The following is a 17,840-nucleotide window of genomic DNA, read 5'->3' as shown; positions in this document are numbered from 1 at the left end:
TATATAGATGTGTTACTGAGTCACTCTGCTGTACAGCAGAAATTGGCACAGTGTTATAAATCGATTATTCTTTAATTAATAAAAATTAAAAAGTAAATACTAACAACTACTGGATGTTATTCCTATGTTACAGTGCCACCACTATGGCCATATTGTCCTCACCTGTAAAGTGAGACATTACAAGATGATTTAAGTGAGTTCTTTACATGCTTATATTCTGAGTCTTTACCTGTCTCGTAAAGCCAAATATCCAGTTGAAAAATGAAAACTAAAAAGATGTAAATATTTTAAGTGATGACTAAAATCTACAGACAGTCTTGTCTGCTGTTGGGATTGATTTAAAGCAGACAGATGACATAACAATGCACTCGTAATTCCAATATTTTTGAACAGTTGGAAGTAATGTGATACTTTGATTTATTCATTATCCCCCATGAATCATACTCTTATTTGAACACGGAATACAGCAAGATGATTATCAGGCAACCATTTAAATTAAAAATGTAATATTTAATAAGTACTGCATGGATAAGGAATTACTTTATTCACACAAACTTGAACAGATCCAGAATGTACATGATAACACTCCACTTGTGCCGCTTAAAGTGAATTGCTTTCTAGGCTTATAGATTTTCAGTAACTTGAGGTTTTTTTGTTTTTTTTTTCATTAAGAAAAAAGTATTCCTACTAAGTGTAGCAATAGTAGCTGATAATACTAACTTTATAGCACAGACTACATTCCAAATTAAATGGAAAAATGCTTCCCTTAAAAATTCCATAATTTAATAAATCTTGGTGCCAAGACATCCTTATTTGAATATAAATACCTGAGTTAGATTCAGAACAAAAAGAATGTATATATTTATGTGTGACTGGGTCACTTTGTTGTACAGTAGAAAACTGACAGAACACTGTAAACCAGCTATAACGGGAAAAATAAAAATCATTTTAAAAAAAGAATGAAGTGAATAGCTTAAGATGTTGAGTCAGTAAAATGACTAAAAATTCAGTCCTAATTATACTTGGTTTTAAGTGACTATAACACAAGAAAGGGCTTTAATATACTAAGACACAGTGGCATAGAAGAATTGTTTTCTTAAATCAAAATTCTATTTAGTCCAATGAATCTTACCTCCTGCGTACATAACAGCCAGCATAATCGACGATATCCATGCTATTTCACTGTAGGTTGTGTTGAATATTTGCTGAATTTCTTTGAAGAAGACTGTGACAGCTTTTGGAAATGCATATGAAAATCCAATGGAGATAAAAGATGCTCCAACCACCACCCAGCCCCATCCTCCATCAGGAGGTGGGTGTGGTGGTGGAGAGCCTGCTGCCGGTGGTGGCATTTCTACTCCTCTATTTGAAATTCAAGAAACCTATTTAAAAGATGAAATGATGATTTAAACCATATTTCCATTTTCATAGATCACTCTTAATATTTACCAAAATATTATTTTCTAGTTGTAATACAACTATATAATTTTTCACAAATTTTTTAATACTCTTGTACTTACATAAAATTATCAGAAAATTTACCCCCAAATTGGAGTGAGGTATGCAACTTTGTTATGGGCTAAAAACTGAAAGCATTTGTTTATGGAAGCAAAAATTACTCAAAGAGAAGTTAAGTTCCAACCAAAAAATAAAAGGTTATCTCAATCAGATCTCTAAGATAAGTGATAAGATCATCACTTAATATAGGATAATTTCTTAATCTAAAACATTCAAGATTTTTAACAAAGGTTAAAAGGTCCATATATTAAATCTGATGAACTTTAGAGCATTAAATAGTAGGTGTATTTTAGAATTTCTCCACTTTGTGTGTGTGTGTGTGTGTGTGTGTGTAGGTTGGATTCGCGGCATATGGAGGTTCCCAGGCTAGGGGTTGAATCGGAGCTACAGCCGCTGGCCTACGCCACACCCACAGCAATGCAGGATCCGAGCTGCATCTGTAACCGATACCATAGCTCACAGCAATGCTGCTGGATCCTTAACCCACTGAGCGAGGCTAGGGATGGAACCCACAACCTCATGGTTACTAGTCAGATTTGTTTCCGCTGTGCCACAATGTGAACTCTCTCTACTTTTAATAATTGAGAATACTTAATATTTTAGCAGAGATCTTTTTTCTCAGCTTGTAGGATTAGAAATTGTATGGTTCTAAGCAATTAATTATAATGTGCTTTCAAAATTGGCACTATGATTATACATGAATGATACATTTTATGAAGTCTTCATAGCAATGAAATGCTCCCAATCAATTGGATGATGTACTACTTTTACTAAAAGAAAGGGACTTTTTGGATATGCCTAGGAACACAACTGTTAGCTTTATGGTATAGAGTTCCCACCCCGTTGTGGAAGAAATGATCACATATACCTTAATACAATTGAAATTAAATTGAAAATATCTTGGTTCCCTAACATCAGCATTTCTTTGTAGAATAAGGCTGCTTGTTTGGCTTTTAGCTGTAATCTCCACTATTTCTCAGTATCTTCTTTTTACTACTCTCATTCCATCTATGACTATTTTTCAACGGAAATAGTGAAAAAAGAAAATATTTTTCTGTTGGTAAGATAATGTTGAAAATAAGTGAATAAAAGCTAAATTTGCCACTAAATCAGAAAACCTACCAAAAAAACTACACGCTATCTATGAAAACAAACACAAGGGTTTAATTTTTGTTTAATGTCAAATGGTATCTGCAATATTTTCGGTGTTCTTCTACATGCCCTTTTTAGATCTTTAGTGAAAATATGCTCTGAAGTCTTCTAATTCATCCGTAGTTATACCCAAGGACTTTGCTTTCAAAAACTCATATAGGCAAAATGATAAAATAAAATAAGAGCACTGTTTTCCTAGGCGATGAGTCGCGGATTAGAAGTAACAATATGGGCAACTATTACCCTCACTTTTTTTTGAATGTTAATTTTGACAAATATACTTTGGTAAATATTCTACAGATGTTAGCTGTTTAAATTGATCCCAAATACCATACCTTGTCAAAGAGTGATTTTGAAAAGATTTGTATGTCTTCAGTATATTTACAGTCAGCTTTTGTAATACTTTCTGCCTTCTTGGAAACAATAAAAATTATCTATGTCATCTGTCTATTAAATTTGGCTTCTCTTTGGTCATCAGTAAATCCAACACAGTGGATTTATAGCATATGAGCACTGGAAATAACATCTTTTAAAAAGTAGAATACTTAAGGAACAAAGAAAAGGAAAGAGATAAATTATAAACACTGGTTAAACCAGCTGAAAAGAGCACTTGGTCTTTGAAAGTTGTCTAAATAATCTGAATTTACATATTATTGAATTTCATTATTGTATTTTTAAACTAGCCAAATGTCTTATTGCTTGAAAATAAAATAAATCTAGAAGAATACTAAAGAATGCCAGAGAGCACTTATGTGGTAACTACTTTTTTTGTTGTATTATCCAAGTGTAAAAATCATCATAGGGTTTTAAGTCCTTATTGTATAATTTTCCTGCTTTTGCACAAAGAAAATGAAACCACCTTTCATTGTTAATTCATAATATTAAACTATTGTAGCTTTTATCATATCCATATTCCAAACACTTAGAAATATAACCAGATAATTTATTTTTCAGTTATTTCAAAAATCACAAATAACACATTTCTAAATAATCTTAAAATCATTATATCTATTGATTGAACTTTACTAATATTCAAATCATGCTATTACTATTAATACTGAAATGTACTAATGAGCTAGGTTGGTAGTGGGATTTCCATTTAACAGACAGGAATCTATCCTCATAGAAAAGTGAAGGGGCCTTTTAAAAAAGCATTATATGATGGGGTCGTTTTTTTCTCAGTACTTTCTGTGTTTTATTATTTTTTCATAGTTCACCAGTTATCTCAGTATGTGATCGTTTATTCTCTTTTCCCAGCATACTTACTTGATTTTAGTTATAATGGCATCCTCGAGATTGTGAGTCACCTCTCATATCTCTTCATTTCCTGATCTCCTATCTTGTTTCTTTCATTTAAATTGACATCTTATGATCTCTTAGCTGAATCACTGCAAAGTGGACCAAGGCCAATTAACCCTTGAAGAAAATCCTCTTCCAAGATTATCACCTGTTCATTATTAACAACTCTGAAGTTGACCAATAGTCCAGACCCAATTCATACACATTCATTAGCATCATGTTATTTTCTGATGCATGATTCTGTGATATTTTATATAACTTATGGTTGTTGTGTCGTGTTCCTTTCATTTGTGGGCATAATCAAGAAAAATAGAGTTAAAAGTAGAATTTTACCTTTGACAGATGCCCCCTTGAACAGATTTCTTTGGATTATCCGTGATATTGTTAAGCACAGTCACTGTTGCTTGAAGTGTGATATTTCAAGGTGATTCAAATGAAGAGAGGTAGAGCAGACTCTGGATTATCTAAAAAGACAGAAGGACAAGGCTTACATGTATAACTGGGTGCCACAAGCCTTAGAGTCACTAGCTTTAATTCATCCCAGTAAACTCTGACTTTTATTAATTAACAAAATTGTATAAACTACTATGTATAGAGTGGATAAACAACAAGGTCCTACTCTTTAGTACAGGGAACTACATTCAATATCCTGTGATGAACTATAATGGAAAAGAGTATAAAAACAAATACATATATATGTGTGTGTGTATAACTGAATAACTTTGCTGTATAGCAGAAATTGACACAATATTGTAAATCAACCCATATTTCAATAAAAATTAACAAAACTGATTATTAACATATGTATATATTTCTATGTCAGTCCACTGATGGAACAATAAGGTATAAACAAAATGATGAAATCGGAGGGGGAGGGAGTGGGAGGGATCGGGAGCTTGGGCTTATCAGACATAACTTAGAATAGATTTACAAGGAGATCCTGCTGAATAGCATTGAGAACTTTCTCTAGATACTCATGTTGCAACAGAACAAAGGGTGGGGGAAAAAATGTAACTGTAATGTATACATGTAAGGATAACCTGACCCCCTGGCTGTACAGTGGGAAAATAAAAAAATTATTAAAAAAAATAAATAAAATAAAATAAAATCCTTGAAAAAAAATAAAATAAAGTAAACAAAATGATGAAATGTGTGCAGGAGAAAAAACTGAAAGTATAAAATTAGTATAAAGCTAATAAAAATTTAGATTTTTAAAAAATAACAGTAAATTACATATCTACTGAAAAGAGAAGGAAATTATTGACATTCATTAGCTGTCACTCAAATTATTTCCTATACTCATTTAAATAATTTGATTCAAAATTCAATTAAATATCCATTGGCAATGAAAGTAAATATAAAATTTAAAAGAGAATTATTAGAAATATTCTCAATAACATGCATATCTTACAATGAGACGGAGTCATGTAAATGGAACAAAAGTATTTTAGAAATCTTATGATTTAGAAATCAAATATCCTAATCAGATCTGCGTGATAAACAAATGTGCTAATAAATGTCCCTCATGCATCAAATACCATTATTTCAACATAAATCTGGTGCTGCATACACAAAAGCTAGTACTTAGGGTTTATTTTGTTCAGGCCAAGCATTCCTGTGCCTAGGCTGAATCTAAGAAAAAGTCAACTCTGTCAATTAAATAACCAGTTGCCTGGCTTACATCCAGGGCCACCTATCCTAAAGTGTTGAATGAAGGCAGTGCAACCAGTAGGTCAAAGGAGGTCTGTATGAGAGGATGAGGAAAGTCTGTAATCTGGCTGCCAAGTCAGTGAGACACTGAGGGTAGGGATTAGAATGAAGATTTGTGGCGGAATTACAAAATCATGGATAAAATCAGAGAAACGGATAGGCTGGAATTAAAAGTTTTAACTTGTGCTAGGAATGGAGAGTTCACGCTATGTGGGTCTCTTGCTTCTGGGATGACAGAAGTAAGCAGGGACAGGCTCCCATTTGCTCTGGTCCTACCAGGAGGCTTGGGAATCTTCAGAACTTTTTTAACTAGGGAATTCAAGGGATGGCAGCTCCTCCCTGCTAGACGTAACCAGTCTATTCAAATGCAGAAAAGCCCTCTTAGATTTGGAGGAAATTCATTTTCTGTCAGCTTCCTCTGGCAGAGAGAGTTGCCTGGAGTTGAGGGCAAAGCCTTAGAGGAAAGTCTCAAGTATTCCTGACACCTGGGCTCTGACCCTCCATCTGTGTTTAAATATCATCACGGTTTACGGAGGTCGGCTTGGGGCCAGAGCAAGAGATGTTGACAAGGCCGCATTTTTAATGCTCAGCAGCATTTCTACAAAATTTGCAGAGAGCTTTAACCTGACGAGTCTGTTTTCCTCCAGAAAGACCAACCCATATCCAGGGCTTTAAAAAAAAAAAAAATGGCCAATAATCCAGAAATCTTCTAGCTATAAGTATATTATTTTTTATATCTCTTTCTCAACATCTAATAAACTATCATATTTTATACAATATATGCAAATATACAATGCATATATTGGTCTTTAGTTTTAAACATGAAAGTTAGTGTTTTAAAATTCATGTCTCTGATGGAAAAACCAATAGAAGAAACAACAATCCCTAAGAATACAGAAAGGTTTTCCTTTAATTTGGAAAGCAACTATTTTAGAGACCGTCTGGGTAAGCATAAAAGTTAAATTTTATTCTCCCCTGCAAAAGCAGTGTTAATTACTAGAGCTAGAAGCTGGGCTGTGGTGTGTCAGTTAATTTGGTTTCTTAGCAATTCACATATGTGTCATACGTTGTATGATGAGTTTTACTTAAACAGGGTGACTGAAAAAAACAACAATGCTTGAGAGCTTGCAACATTTTTTTCTAAAGATTCAATTAGTTATCATAATCCCATGAAATAAGAGGAAGTGTTATTTTTAACCACATTTACAGATGACAGCATTAAGAATCAGAGGTGTGAAGTGATTTTTCCAAAATATAATGTCCGGTAAGTGATCACATTGATATCATGACTTGCATCTTTCTATTAGGCCCATTGCTATTGATTCCACCTTAACACACCAGCTTGGAGGCTACTCATTCTGCTTACAAATATACTCCTTCAGTTTTATTTCTATGGTAATACCATACTTAAATTTCAGTTCTTGCACATATCCTTGTCTGTCTTGTCCATTAGAATTCAAATACTTGTTCTTTGGAATACTAAACACCAACTATCCTTCGGAGTCTTAAGAAAATTCATCATTATTTAAATTATTTACAAGTCATTCATATAACATCTTGCAGTACATAGACTATAATGTATCACTGTCATTAACAAAAAAGATGACTTGATGACTCCTGAAAACATCTGGCTACTTCAAGTGTGTTTCAAAAACTTTATGTGGTAGTGTAGGAGAAAATATCCCAATAAAAATGTAGAAAGGAGAGACCCCGGCCATGGTGACTAAGCAAAGTCTAGCCAACTGTCCCAACCACCCCTCCCCCACACATCTGCTTCTGTAAATTTGTTTCCGCATCAACTACCTTGCCTGACGTCACTCCAGTCCAACTAGCCAAGCTTGGACCCGGAAGACATAGCCCATAAAAGCCTTATGAAACCCTTCTTCCGGGCTCAGACTCTGGAGATGATCTCCTCTGAGCCCGCCGGCGTCATAAACCTGAGTTCTCCAACTCTCCGAGTGCTCGCTTGGTTTCTCGCCGGGTAAAAGAGCTGATCCACTACAGCCACAAAGCTGCCGGAGCTGGTACACTACAGCCACGGGGCTGTCGCCAGAGCTGATACGCTGCAGCTCAGGGCTGCTGGGTATCTGCCGTAACAGTAGGACGTGCTGAAGCCCAAGAATTGTGCCTTCTCTTCTAGAAATCAATATGGGTTGATTAATCTATGGAGAAGAAGATGTAAGACAAAGACGTAATGAAACTGCTAGCGAGGGTCAATGGTTAGATGCTTGGGTTATATTCAAGGCCCTTTCTCATTCAGTTGTACAGAATATCAGAATGTTCCTTTATATACTTTGTGAATCATAATTTTTCAATTTCCGAAATCTAAACCAGGCTGCATCAATTTTATGAACCCTTATCAGCAGTCTACAACATCCAGAAGCTTATGCCTCAACATAGTCCAGAAATAATGTACTTAGCAAACTAAGTCTAAAATTAATAAATCGATATTCAGAGACTATTACTTCACTATAAATTCTTCTAGATAGCTTATAGATAAAGCATGAGTTATTCTCCACATCCTACTTACAAAGTGAACTCTGTTTTCACTTACAGGAATTAATATGTTCCTTACAGAATAATGGACCGGTCTCTTTGCTCTCCACTCCCTCTTTCTCATACAAAAGATACAGTAATGCGAAAGCAATGCACAATGTTTACGTTTAGGTGACAGCTCACCCAACTTTATAACGAGAATTAAACTGAGCCAAATCTCTTCTTTTCCAACATGTAATTGAATTAAAATTGGAATCTAATCCTCTGAGGTTATTTTGTTCTTCAAAGTGGGCCAGTTTTTACATCCTATCGACTGATTTACTTTGACAGCTAGACAGTAGAGATATCAATAGTGCATGGCTCACAAATATTTTTAGATGTAAACTAGTGTTATGGTTGAAAGTACTCCGAGGATGCTAATTGATAGCAAGGATCAAACTAACTAAACATGTTTTTGTGATGGGCAAATGAGAAAAAATAATATGAACCAGCACATAATTCTTTATGAAGAATTGGAGATGAATATCCCATATCAAACAATTCCCCTGACTTCTAATACTATACTTTTAGCATTGTGTCAATTTCTAAGCAAAGTATCCTTGGTTCCTCCTGATCCCTTATAGTAAGATGAAAGGAGAGAGAAATGATATAAAAATAGAACTGTTAATCAAAACTTGAAGATCTAAAGAACTCTCAGCTCATCCATACCTAAAAGCATGAGTAAACATGGTTGGAAGATAAACCTGAGTGTAAGGACAAAACATCATTGGATAAGATTTAATTAGCCATCGCAACAGAAGCAGAAGTTGTTGTGGAAGACAATGGAAGAATAACCTTGGCGATAATTCAGACATCATCAGGGCTGGCCCTCCCATCATGGGCTCAGAGAACAAGGGCTTCAGAGGTAGAATGGATTCAAAGGAGGGGCTGCCTGAGCCTAAGGGACTTTGGGGTGTGCTGCCAGGTGTTGCCTCACATCATGGGCTCTGTACTGCACTCCATCACTGCTCTCCTTGACTGCCTCCAGTGTATGGTGCCCTGGTGACCACCCCTCTGGAGGACACAGGTGACAAACTTTGGCAAGGTCCACACCCCTCCTCCACCTCTGCCAGCATACAGAGTGGGAGAGGCATGGAAGCATGGCTACATCTACCTAGATTCCAAAACATGCCTGGCAGAGCTTGCACCAAAAGATAGCTATGGGCACAAGACTCATCCTGCAGGGGCCAAGCCCAGGCACAGAACTGCTGCAGAGCTGGGGCTACTACAAAAAGCCCCAACTAGGGGGATACGCAGTGGTACCCTGGGGTGGAGCTATTCTTATGAACCACTGCTGTGCAATTACAAGCCCAGCAAAGTCATAGCCAGGGAACTCCAACCTGTGAGAGCTACGTGGGTGAGACCGCAGCCCTAGAGGGTCCAGAAGGTGAAGCATCCCAGTAAAAGAAAATCATTTTTGGTCTTTAAGGTTTAATGCCATTTTCCCTTAAGGTTTATTTATTTATTTATTTATTTATTTATTTATTTTCGTCTTTTTAGGGCCACATCCATGGCATATGGAGGTTCCCAGGCTAGGGGTCAAATCAGAGCTGTAGCTGCCAGCCTACTCCACAATCACAGTAACGCCAGCTAAATTTTAATCAATTTAGGTAAAAAGAAATTGGCCCCTGCTTAGAGATCTTACCTAGTAGTTCTCACAGTGTGGCCCTGCGCTGAGCAGCATAATCCTATCATGGCACCTTGTTAGAAATGTAAATTTGGGGGACCACTTCAGATTTACTTAATGAGCTGTAACTCAGGAACAAAATATGTATGGCTCCACAATTATGGAGAGTGACAATAGGTAAGTGTGGTTTTATTCTGTTCCCTCCACCTTCCCACGGTTTTTAGAGCCACAGAAAACTTTTTAGAAATGGAATCTCTCTTAGCATTCTCTTTTCCAGGGGTCATAGAGATCTTGACCTCTACCTGTTATCATCCCTTCCCTGAAACGGTCCTTCCCTGAAACAGTCCTTGAGGTTCCTTTTAACATGCTTAGAATTTCTTGGAGCATAGGTGGAAAAATCATTTGTAATCCCTCTCTCACCTTGCGTATTTAGTGACATTCTCTGGTCAATCTGGAGAAAAATGGAATTATATCGAAGAGATTTTGCATTTAGTCTTCAGAGATTTTCCAGTGTTTTCTTTCTTCTCATAACTTGAAAAGAAGGTCATTAACTGGCACTAGGGAAGGGGAATTTTTTTTTTTTTTAATTTCCTGGATGTTTTTAAGAAGATTACAGGATCAGAGACTCACTTAAAAGAAAATTGAGTAAGAATAAAAAAATCTGAAAGATGAAATAATGAGATTCAGAAATAAGCTAGAGTCCCCTAGAAGCTTCTACAAAATACAATACTGTTGGGAGCCGGATTAAAAACTACCACAGCAAGGTGAATCAACCTGGCCAGAGGCATCGAGTTACATGGTCTTCCATTTCACTCCAATGAGCTTCCCTGGTTCACTGACGCCTACATCCACTGACTGGCTGAAGCTACCTGTGAACCACTCACTGTTTTTTTTAGAATCCTGAACACAATCAGTTCCATCTATGACATATCACTTTGTCAGTGGTCCTTCCAAGATTCTATGGCCCCTGTGTCCTATCACCCTTAAGTAATCATGTTTATGGCATGGGAAAACTAAAGACAACCTACTTGCCCAAATTTGGGAAGTGACTGAATAAATTACAGTGATCCATGTGATAAACTACATACATTAAATGATACTTATGAAAATGATATAACATAGGGAAATGTATTATATAATTTTAATTCATATGACTGCAAAATTCAAAACATGTGACAAAAATGATGCAAAAAAAAGAGAAAATACATAGGCCATGGTGTTAAGGTGTGACTTACAGGAAAAAAAATATTTCTTTCATTATTCACATCTGGGCTAATACTATATCTTGATAAATAAAATATATTAAATTAATATTACGCTCCCCTAATTTCGGTTTTTATATTTGTTTTGAAAAATATTATACATTTAATGAGTCTATATAACTGATTAAAATAAGTAAAGTAATATAGTGAAATTGGAAGCTGTATTTTATTTAGAGATTTTACCTCTATTTTTTAAAGTTTCTTTTTTGTTTTATTTTTAGTTATGCCTACATAAAGTTATGAGGCTCTTGCATAAATTGCAAAAAGGATACCCAGAGATGGTCCCCACACTTAAATTTAGGTATGAATTTCATTGGCTGTTACCAATTACCTCTATAGATAGCATTTACTGTTATTAGCTCTGTTTCATAAGTACTAGGGGAGACAGTGAAGTCATAATAGATTTCACCTGTTTGCAAACAGGGATGAAAAGGAAAAAGGACAATCCACGTATTACAGGACTTCGAAGGTTGAAAGATACATTTCCCCTCTACCTTTAGCTTGGTAAAACATTTTCAAGGGAAGACATTCCCTCAGGGCAAAAACTAAATCAAAAGGTCACTAAAGCAAGGAAAAGACCAAACCAACCGTGTGGCCTTAGTACCTTTTCTTAGACTCTTACAGGTTTAAGTCAGACACCAGTAAATTCTTTTAGTCTGAAAAATATCTGTAAGTGAAGGTGGAGAAGAGAGCAACAGTGCAGTCCCTGAAGGTCTAATAAACTCAAAATTCCTACAATTCAGTACATTTAAAGCCTCTCAAAGCACTGAGTCTTACTATCTGCACGAACTAAAACCAAATAATTAAAAAGTATTCTTCAAAAGATTATATATAAAATGTGCTCCCAGTTTGGATAGAAAGAAATAGTGACTGCTGGAAATGTCAAGTGACCGAGTGGTTTAAAATAACTCCAATATCATTTAACTTGCTTTATGTCAGGTACAAGATGTAACACTATGGAAAAATGTAAATACACATAATAAATGCCACCAAAGTGTTGAAACCCTATGCACAAGTGGCAATCACACTGGCTTTTGGTTCCTTATTTGTAAAAAGATAAAGATTTTAAGCGTTCTCTGAGGTTCCTTTCAGCTCGTTTTTGATTCTATAATACTAAAATACAAAGTTTTATCTTATAGGCCATCTTAACCTGTGAAATAGAAATTTCTTCCCTTCTTTAGGAAAATTATACTGCAGTCCAAAAATAAGTTAATGTACAGGAGTTCCCGTCGTGGCGCAGCAGAAACGAATCTGACTAGGAACCATGAGGTTGTGGGTTCAATCCCTGGCCTCCCTCAGTGGGTTAAGGATCCAGTGTTGTTGTGAGCTGTGGCGTAGGTGGCAGACTCGGCTTGGATCTGGCGAGGCTGTGGCTGAGGTGTAGGCCATCAGCTGTAGCTCTAATTAGACCCCTAGCGTTGGAACCTCCATATGCCGGCGTACGGCCCTAATAAAGGGGGAAAAAAAAAAGTCGACAAAAATAAGTAATGTACAGATAGGTGTTATTTGATTAAGTTGTCCAAGATTCTAAAAACTATGGGCTGAATGGGAAAAACTCTTTTGAAAGTCATCTGAAGGAATTTCATTACATATGCAGACAGGGTCATGTGCTTAATTACAGAGGCTTCTAGAGGCCAAGTATTAGTTCCTTAAGTGTGCTTAGAATTTTATTCAATTCCCAAATCACAGTTTAGTTTCCATAAAAATTATTGTATAAAATCCTCAGAGGAACTGGTCTATATTTGAATGGTTTTTCATTTATCAGGATAAAATGCTGAAGCATATTTTCATGTTCTTTAATAGAATATGTTCCCATAAAAGTGGGACAATTTGGTTCAATGCTGCAAATAAATCACATGAAAATAGTTGTCAAAGATAGAATAAAAACAGCACCTTGCATATTATATATTAAAAACATTCTAAAGAATGTGTAATATTGCCATCCAATACTATTTATTTTTAGTTCCCATATTTGCCACACATTATGCCCTGAGATAAAAAAAAATTACACTATACAACTACCAAATGTGAGTCATGTCAATCGTACACGGGTCAATAAAAAAATATCATGTTCAATAGAATTTAAAGTCACTAAACTTATTAATAATGTATGAGTTGACTGTTTACAAACATTCTAAAAGCTATTCCTCTTGTCAGACTCAATCCATAAATTTTACGACACTGACGTAGTGGGGGATGTTAACTGCCGTCATTTCTTAGAAAAAGATGAGTAAAATCTCGCTGAAATAGGAGGCCGAGCTGAAAGTGATCACTTTCCTCACGTTTTATGACATTCTCAAGATTTGCCATGAAGATCCTCTCTAAGGAAGCCTTCCTGGGAAGCTCCACAGAATTCAGGATCGCAAGCTCTCCTATGTAGAACCGGTTGTCATTGTTATGTGATATTCACTGAACACTGATGATGAAGCTGGCGCTGACTGGAACAGAAGTGAGCCCAACGTTAAATCTAAGCGAGATGAGCACTACAGGAGCCACTGAAAAGAAGTCAATGAATTTGGTCCTGCCTGTCACTCCTAGAAAATCACCAGGAAGACACATCATCCCAAATGCAGAGAAGAGAGAACTTTCTCTTTCCCCTTCCTCTTTCTTCACGGTGTTAGTCAAGACTGCAACTCCCACAGCAACACACAGACACACACAGTCTCTGAGAACTGATGACACACTTGTACCACACCAAGTTAGAAGGAATGCAATTCTGGGAGACATCTTGCTTTTTGCATCTTCCTCCCCCTTTGCTTTCTCCTAAGGGCTTGCAGGCTGCCCTCTTGTTTAGCTGCCAACTGGGTAGACAGACATCAATAAGCCCAAGTATCTTCTTAATCCTAATTTAATTCCTCTCATTTACATTACTTTATTAGTTTAATTTTGTTTCTGCCTTACTTTTTCCTCTTACATACTGGCATCAACCCATCCTCCCAGACCAGAGCTTCTGACTTTGACCTGTCTGGGAACCATTCTGCTCCAGGTGCTTCACTCAGGTTTGTTCTGACTCCGCTGCAGTTTGGATGCTGAACTCTCATTTCTTTGCCCTCTTGCTTCCTTTGTATTCTTTTGTGCTCCACAGGAGAGCTGGATATTTCTCTGACCTTTTGTTTGCCAATCCCATACACCCCAGCCTGACAGCCTGGGAAACAGCTGAGACAGGAGCCAGGGCTGCCATCCTTTCTGCGCTGTTCACAGGAATGCTGATATTTCAAACCTGGGAACAGCAGGAAGGGGATCCCTGTCTTTACTACTATGGGAAACAAACCTTTCCTTCTAGTTGGGTCTAGAAAGACACCCCTCTTTTTTTTTTTTTTTTTTTTTTTTTGCTTTCCAGGGCCACACCCATGGTATATGGAAATTCACAGGATAGGGGTCAATTTGGTGCTACAGCTGCTGGCCTACGCCACAATCACAGCAAAGTGGGATCCAAGATTAGTCTGCAACCTACACCACAGCTCACACCAATGCCAGATCCTTAACGCACTGAGTGAAGCCAGGAATTGCACCCACATCCCAATGGACTAGTCAGATTCATCTCGCTGGGCCACAATGGGAACCCCCCCACCCCCGCCGCCCCCGTTTTCTCCTGTTATCTATTTACTTTTCATTGTTAACAAAGTCTTTCTTGTCTAAGAGAACTGGTTCCAATAATTTTCACACTTTATTTTTAACTTATCAGTCTTTTCTGGTTTTTGTTTTGTTTTGTTTTGTTTTGTTTTTTAAATCTCCTCAAACCTAAAAATAGCAGGAAAGCTATTTTCTCTAGAAACTCATTTTTTTTCCTAGTGTTATCACTATATTTCTTCTCATCTTCACTTCAAAACTTCACACCTCTTCTTTCTCACCACCTACTCCTCATTCCTTGTTTTAGACCTTTCTTTTGCAAGCTTCACTGAGTAAATTTTCTCTTGAGGATGAGCAATGACTCCCTAATCTCCAAAGCCACTGGGCTTCATATCTCATTAAAATCTTCTATGGTATTTAGCAGTATTTCATTGGATTTTGTACTTGAGGCTTTGGCTTTTAACTCACTATGTCCCTATACCGCCTTCTAAGGCTAGATTTCCTCTTCAGATCCAACAGGTGTGAGTTCTCCCAAAGGTTATATCATTGACTCTTCTCGCTTTACATACTCTCCATAAAATTTTCTACCTTTATAAATTCAGCTACCACTTTTGTACCTGGCGTGTTACAATTCTCCACCCCTCATGTCAATCTTTTTCCTAAGTTATATTCTTTTCATGTTTTACGGTTTCCAAGACATTTTCAGAAGGATACCCCACTGCTGTGTTAAATTCCCCTAGGTCTGTAAATCACAAAAAAAAAAAAAAAAGAGGTTGATCCTTAGGCTGAAAGACCCTGAGTCCCTTCTTTTTTTCCTTTTCTTTTATGTCTTTTTTCATTAATAGCTCTAGATTGCATCTTTCTTTCCATTTGTCTTTTTGATCACCATGGTTCACACCTCTGTTCCCCTCACACCATCCCCTAAGGAACTGTCTCATTGTCAGTTTCCCATCCTTGCCTCCCACACCTCTCCATACATCCAGCTTCTTTTCAGAATTCATTTCCTAAAAGTACTCCTCACATTTAGTTACTCCACCACTCAAAATTTTCAAAGGAACCCCAGAGCCTTGAATCCATGACATTACAAAATTCGACTACATTAAATTTGTCTTGCTCATTTTTACCATTCTCTACATTTTAAATTGCCTAACACTCTATCAGGAAACACCCATCCCAAAAGATATTTATAGGCATCACATGGAAATCATCAGGTAGTCTTGAGAAATTTTTTGCTTAATGATGTATTTATTGGAGTTCCCCCTGTGGCACAAAGGGATCAGCAGCATCTTGGGAGCCCTGGGATACAGGTTGGATCCTTGGCCCAGTGCGGTGAGTTAAGGATCTAGCATTGCTGCAGCTTTGGTGTGGGTCACAACTGTGGCTCAGATCTGATCCTTGGCCTGGGAACTTCATATGCTGCAAGGCAGCCAAAAAACAAACAAAACAAACAAATGACATATTTATTTCACAATTTCTTGATGTCTTCACCATGTTAATAGGCATTTCAATTTGCTTTAGTTATAGAATGAAGTCCCAGACTTGTTTAGTACAGAAAACCTTTTTTTTTCCCCAAGAAATTCACCTTCCCTCCATTTACCCAACTCTCCTATATTGTCACATGATGAAACCACACCTACCTTCCATACAAATAAACAATGCCTGTCAAGATAAAATCAAAAAATAATTTCTGAGAAAGGAAAAAAATCTCCCATCTCTAAATTCTCAAATAAAACTATTTGGTTATACTACACTATTTCAATTTGTTTTCAAAATTACTCATGCCTTTCTCCCATCTGGGACTGTAGCTACCTTGAGACAATGACCCATGAAGAAGTCATATATATAATCTCTATTTTACCTATCCCAGTAACCTCAGCTGAGTAAAGGGCTTCATTCCAGGATATGCAAAACGTTACACTATTTTTTAAAGGAATAATTCGCTTCTTCTAGCCCTCGGGATAGAAAAATTCATGTACGTTCAATTATATAAACTAGCCCTTAAAAAACATTATCATTATTTCATAATCATTAAACCCAGTAATTATTTGTTACTCATGCAATCCTAAAATAGAGATTGGTGCTAGAATAATTATCTGGAGTTAATGATAAAGCTTAGAGCTATTCAATGGATTTAGTTTAAAAGATTGAATTTATTTCAGTAAAAGGGGTATAGGTTTCACAAATAAAAAAAAAAATTGGGGAGTTCCTGTTGTGGCGCAGTGGTTAACGAAGCCAACTAGGAACCACGAGGTTGCAGGTTCAATCCCTGGCCTTGCTCAGTGGGTTAAGGATCTGGTGTTGCTGTGAACTGTGGTGTGGGGTCGCAGACGCAACTGGGATCCTGCATTGCTGTGGCTCTGGCGTCGGCCGGCGGCTACAGCTCTGATTAGACCCCTAGCCTGGGAACCTCCATATGCTGCAGGAGCGGCTCAAGAAAAGGCAAAAAGACACAGACACACACACACATACACAAAATTAAGGCCAGCTGAGTTCTTGTCAAATGTTTTGAAATTTCTAGGATTAATTTCACCCAGTTCAGTTTAATTTGAACATAAAAAATTTATCAACAAAGACCTTGAAGAAAGAAGCTGTGTTCAAAAATTCCTGGGATCTCACGACTCTATCTGCTTCTGATCAGGCCCCTCTAAGCAGTGGAAATAATTACATCTTTCAGCCTCACTCTGTCCTAGGAGGAGTTCAGACTGACTTAAGCATGCTCCTCAAGACCTAAGAAAAAATGACTTGAATGTCATTGATAAAAGTTATTCCCACAGTTGATGCTCTCAAAGGAGAGAGTAACAGAGAGATCCCCATCCAAATACAAGAGATTAAGAAATGCTCTAGGTTGAATCGCTATTTGCAATATTATGTTCAGTCACACTTGACCTTAAAAGGGGCTACAAAATGAGTACTCCCCATCCCTTTTCATCCCCCACCATGCTTATACCATGTTCTATCTGGATGCACTTTCTGGTGAACAGGGAGATTATTATGGCAGATAATTTGGTTAAGAAAAATGCTATCAACATATTTCTACTATTTTTTAAGCAGTTCTATTTTTTTTTTTAATGTTTGCAATGGGCCATGGAGGCTTCCAGATTCAAAGAAGAACAGTATATTTATTTATGCAGCAAGTTTGTTCTGATTCAAGTAAAACTGCAGTTCCA

The 17,840-nt window shown here is 36.8% G+C and overlaps 1 protein-coding gene across 4 annotated transcripts in view; it reads right to left on the bottom strand.

The window, feature by feature from the left end:
* The window catches only part of SLC16A7 (solute carrier family 16 member 7), a 151,337-nt gene that overhangs the window by 51,221 nt on the left and 82,276 nt on the right, over positions 1-17,840 (bottom strand). For 3 of the 4 annotated variants that reach the window (XM_047787091.1, XM_047787090.1, XM_047787092.1), the window contains exons 3-4: positions 4,303-4,433; positions 1,133-1,382 (exon numbers count right to left, since the gene is read on the bottom strand). In XM_047787091.1, the coding sequence (XP_047643047.1) occupies positions 1,133-1,352 (220 nt within the window). In that variant the 5' untranslated portion in view covers positions 1,353-1,382; positions 4,303-4,433. Of the gene's footprint in view, positions 1-1,132; positions 1,383-3,936; positions 4,059-4,302; positions 4,434-17,840 lie in introns of all 4 variants that reach the window. The other variant, XM_047787094.1, reaches the window with a different exon arrangement.

The sequence above is a fragment of the Phacochoerus africanus genome, chromosome 7, assembly GCF_016906955.1.
Source record: "Phacochoerus africanus isolate WHEZ1 chromosome 7, ROS_Pafr_v1, whole genome shotgun sequence".
In the NCBI taxonomy this organism is placed as follows: Eukaryota; Metazoa; Chordata; class Mammalia; order Artiodactyla; family Suidae; genus Phacochoerus; species Phacochoerus africanus.
Note: the sequence above shows the minus strand (reverse complement) of the source record. Positions and strands in the feature narration are given on the sequence as shown.